Source organism: Orycteropus afer, unplaced genomic scaffold (genome assembly GCF_000298275.1).
Source record: "Orycteropus afer afer isolate SDZICR_OR568_19922 unplaced genomic scaffold, OryAfe1.0 scaffold00054, whole genome shotgun sequence".
Lineage (NCBI taxonomy): Eukaryota > Metazoa > Chordata > Mammalia > Tubulidentata > Orycteropodidae > Orycteropus > Orycteropus afer.
In genome coordinates, this window is record NW_006921641.1 from 5,020,990 (window position 1) to 5,025,217 (window position 4,228).

General features: G+C 41.2%; 1 protein-coding gene across 1 annotated transcript in view; it reads left to right on the forward strand.

The window, feature by feature from the left end:
• Nucleotides 1–2,657, forward strand: part of SRD5A2 (steroid 5 alpha-reductase 2) — a 77,089-nt gene extending 74,432 nt beyond the window's left edge. Inside the window, exon 5 of the mRNA XM_007938804.1 lies at nt 2,591–2,657. Within this exon, the coding sequence (XP_007936995.1) occupies nt 2,591–2,657 (67 nt within the window). The remainder of the gene's footprint in view (nt 1–2,590) is intronic.
• Nucleotides 2,658–4,228: the final 1,571 nt, after the last annotated feature.

Sequence of the window (4,228 nt, forward strand, 5' to 3'; positions counted from 1 at the left end):
TTGACTGCTAACCAGAAGGCTGGAGGTTCAAACTCACCAGCCACTCCTGGAAAGGAAGATTGGGCTATCTACTTCCGCAGTGATACTGCCTTGGAAACCCAAGGAGGGGTCGCTATGAGCCCGGGCGGACTAGACGGCACATAACAACAACAACAACATGCCTGGAAGGAAAAGGCTACATACTAAGTAAGTTTTTATCAGGCTTTAAATTCAAGCGTGAACTTCAGATCCTTTCCCTAATATGTTTTTTTGCCACTGTAGGAAAGAAGAAGCCTGTTTTCACTGGAGACAGAGAGCGGGGAATACCCAAAAAGGCAATGCCTTTGGAACTAGAGGCTAGGGGAACCCTTGCCGCCTATCTAGGTGTTTTAGTCTGGCTTATGGCTAATTTTGTAGTTTGTAAGGTTAAATTAAGAGTAGATTCTTTTCCTTGGAGTAGACTTTACTCAGAAACACAGACCTGTCAGAAATGAACAAAACACCACCTCTCCTCACGGCCAAATTCTGCCACCACCCTATACCTGGTGGGAAAGAAGAGGGTCCCTAGCCTATAATAGAGTAAGGGTAATTGTTCTCACTACCTCAGGCAGGGCCCTAGGGGTTGGCCTCAGGCCTAAGGCAGTCACCTGCCACACCCAAGGCTGGCGGTTCTAATCCACCAGCCGCTCCCTTCCAGGTAGCCTGGCTATCTCTTTCTCGGAAGGAAGATTGGGCAATCTACTTCCGTAGTGATACTGTCTCAGAAACCCAAGGAGGGGTGGCTATGAGTTGGTGGGACTCGACAGCACATAACAACAACAACAACCACCACCTTGGGCAGGGTTTGTTGCCCACCAAAGGCAGAGAGGAAGTGGGGGAAGAGACAGCATAGTCCTAGCAGATGGAGACCCAGACAAGTGCAGGGTCACTTGTGCTTGGTCAGGGAGGGTGGAGATTCCACCAGAAGTTTCCAGATGGTGAAGCAACAACAATCCCAAAATAAGACTCTATCCAATTACATCAGACTGCCCCAAAGGGCATCTTTTTTTTTTTTTTTTCAATAGTGTGATTTGAGCTTTGTAATTACTTTAACAAAGGTGGCCAGGCACACACAAGAGAGGCTACATGAGCAAGGGCAGCTCACCAGTCCTGTCATATCATGCCAAAAGCAGCCACCACTTGTAATGTATTATTTGTCCTTCAATTCAGACTAAGATACTTTATCATCTTGATTATAACTTGAGGGCTACCAGCTTTAGTTAATGAAGGGGACCAAAGTAACTCAGAGAGACAGACTTTTTACCAGGTAATGTTCCTCTTGACATGCTCAGGCCTAAGAAAGGGGTATTTTGCTGGGAAACTGTCACTTTCTCTAGAGCTAACCTTATCCATAATCTTTGGAGTCTCTCTCTGTGTCTCTGTATTTCTCAGCTCCATCCAAATGGGAGATTCTTTTTAGTTATTACATTTTATTAATTCACCATGGAATTAAGATTCTTGAAGAGATAGTCTGTACGAGGGAGAAAGAAAATGGACAAATAACCATCATGACCCGAGTAACTAACTATTGGTTGGCTTGTAACAAGGATGTTAGAGACATCAAAACTCAACTCTTCTTCTTTTTTTATTTCTCCTATCATTTGGCTGAAAGTAGAGCCATGAGGGTTGAGTTCAGTTCCCGCCTGAGAGTCTACCAGTCTTCATTCATCAGACCAGAAAGCCTGGTCTTTTTTTTTTTTTTTTTTTTGAGATTAGTTCCACATTTTTCTCCCACTGTAGCTGGCAGTCCCAGCTAGAGTGGGAGAAAAACGTGGAACTAATCTCAAAATTATTAAATAAATAAATAAATAAAAGCGGTTCAAACCCACCAGCCACTCCTCAGAAGGAAGGTTGGGCAATCTACTTCCGTAATGATACTACCTCGGAAACCCAAGGAGGGGTCATGATGAGTTGGGTCTGACTTGACGGCACTTAACAAGCTGGGACCTCCTGTTGTGATCCCTTTCAGAGTGGTCAACAGTGGTAGCCAAGCACCATCTTGTTCTTCTGGTCTCAGAGTCATGGAGGCATGGTCCGTTAGTCCTTTGAACTAATTGTTTCCCTGAATCTTTGATTTTCTTTACTTTGGACTGAGAAAGACCAATAGTTGCACCTGATATGACCACTCACAAGCTTTTAAGACTCCAATTGCTACTCACCAAAGTAGGATGTAGAACATTGTCTTTGTGGACTGTGTTATGCCAATTGACCTTAGTGTCCCCTGAGACTATGGTCTTGAGCCCTCATGCCCAGCAACTCATTCCCTCAAGGTGTTTACTTATGGATAAGAGGTTTTCATGACTTTGTCCCCTGTATGCTCTGTTGTATTCATGGATATATTTGCAGCACATGTAAATAAATATATAGATAGATAGATAGAGATATTCTCTTTCAAACCTATATGCATTAGTGGGTGTAGTCTCATTTGCCTTATCACTCCTGTTCAGCTTGAGTGTCTATGTATCCACTCATAGATTATTGTTATTACTGTTATTTCAGGATTGTGTATGTAATACACAACTCTTGACCACAGCTTGACTTCATTTGTAATCATTCCTTTCCTGTCTTTTAGGTTCTACCTCAGGATGTTTAAGGACTATCCCAAATCTCGGAAAGCCCTTATCCCATTCGTCTTTTAAAGAAATTGATGATAAAAGGAGTAAAACTCCCACAATACCATCAAGCTGAAAACCATTAAGTTGCTAAACCTGTACCTTTTAAAGTCTCACTGTTTATAGCATAGTTGGTCTGTTGATATTCTAACAGCTGGCCTAGGCACACTGAGTGGTGACTCCCAGCCTCCCTCATCTCCCATTGAAGCTTCAACAAGGCCTTTTTCCACTGGACACAGCTCTTCCTCCTAGAAAGTGCAAAACTTCCCCTACACATTTTTCCCCCCACTGAGGAGTCCAAGTACCTGTGGCTTTTTATCTATATTGATGTAGGACAACTCTGGAGTCAAGAAAGTTTTGGGTGGAAGGTAGTGATTATAGCATTTATTTTAAAAGTACAGGCAGTTTTGCATTATGAATGTCTGACTTACATACAACCTGTAGTTACAAACCAACCACTTTAAAGCCTATTTATTGCACTAAAAATTGGAGATCTGTACAATGGTTTGTAATAGCAAATGAGTATTAGTTTGAGGTACATATTAAAAAATTATTATTACTGCATTATTATGTTAAAGATGTTTTAGTGTATCTGGAAGTGCTCATTTGAAGTTGTTATGCATAGAAAGATAGACTATATACTATATACTAAGACTGACATTTGACTAACTAACATGAGATACAAACCATACCTAACTGTTCTGACTTATGTACAAATTCAACTGAAAGGCAGACTTAGGAATGGAACTCATTTGTAATTTGGGGATTGTCTGTATACATTTTAAATTAATACAAAGTAGAAGAGATTTAATGGGAGCTCTGGTGGCATAGTGCCTAAGGAGTTCTGAAGCCACACAGACAAAGAGCAAATCTACTCCCAAATAAAGAAAACCCAGTCAAGTCTTCCTTTTCCTCCATGAGTTATGAAAGATGTGAGATTATCAAGTCAACCTTTGATAATCATACTGCTAAAACTGCAATGATGCTTTGGCCCCATTTCAAAACTGGGCTATATTTTAATTCGTGTGTTCCTCTGTCTTTCTGAAGACTTCACAGTCCCTATTGGAGATATCATCACCTAAGCCACAAAACCAGTACGGGTTTTAGTGAAGGTCGAGTTTTGATGGCCACAAGGAAAAAGGAATGACTTTGGATGGCTACCAGGAGAGTAAAGAAAAATTTTACACCAGACATCACAAAATCTCACATTCTTGGAAACTTTTAGGAATATCCAAATAATGGGATAGTGCCAAATAAGAGAAATTCGCAAATAAGCTTGTATCCTGCTTGCCTTCAAGAGCTATCTGCAATAATAGTGAATATCTGCGTCAGAAACAGCAAGCAACTTGCCTCTTTGAGACTTTCTCATAGTCCTGCAAGCCTGCTCAAGGCTGTGTCTCCTCGGGATGGTTTGAATCACCAAAGCTCCCGAGGGCAGAAACCCAAAACTAGCTCAAGGCATCCACCTGGGCAGAAAACCTGTTTTGTTTGTCCTAGACTGTGTTTCACACCTATTTTGATTTGATTTTTTTTTTTTTTTTTTGATGTTCCATTTTTAAAATCTGAAAACTAGGAAGTTTCTTCATAGAATTCTGGTA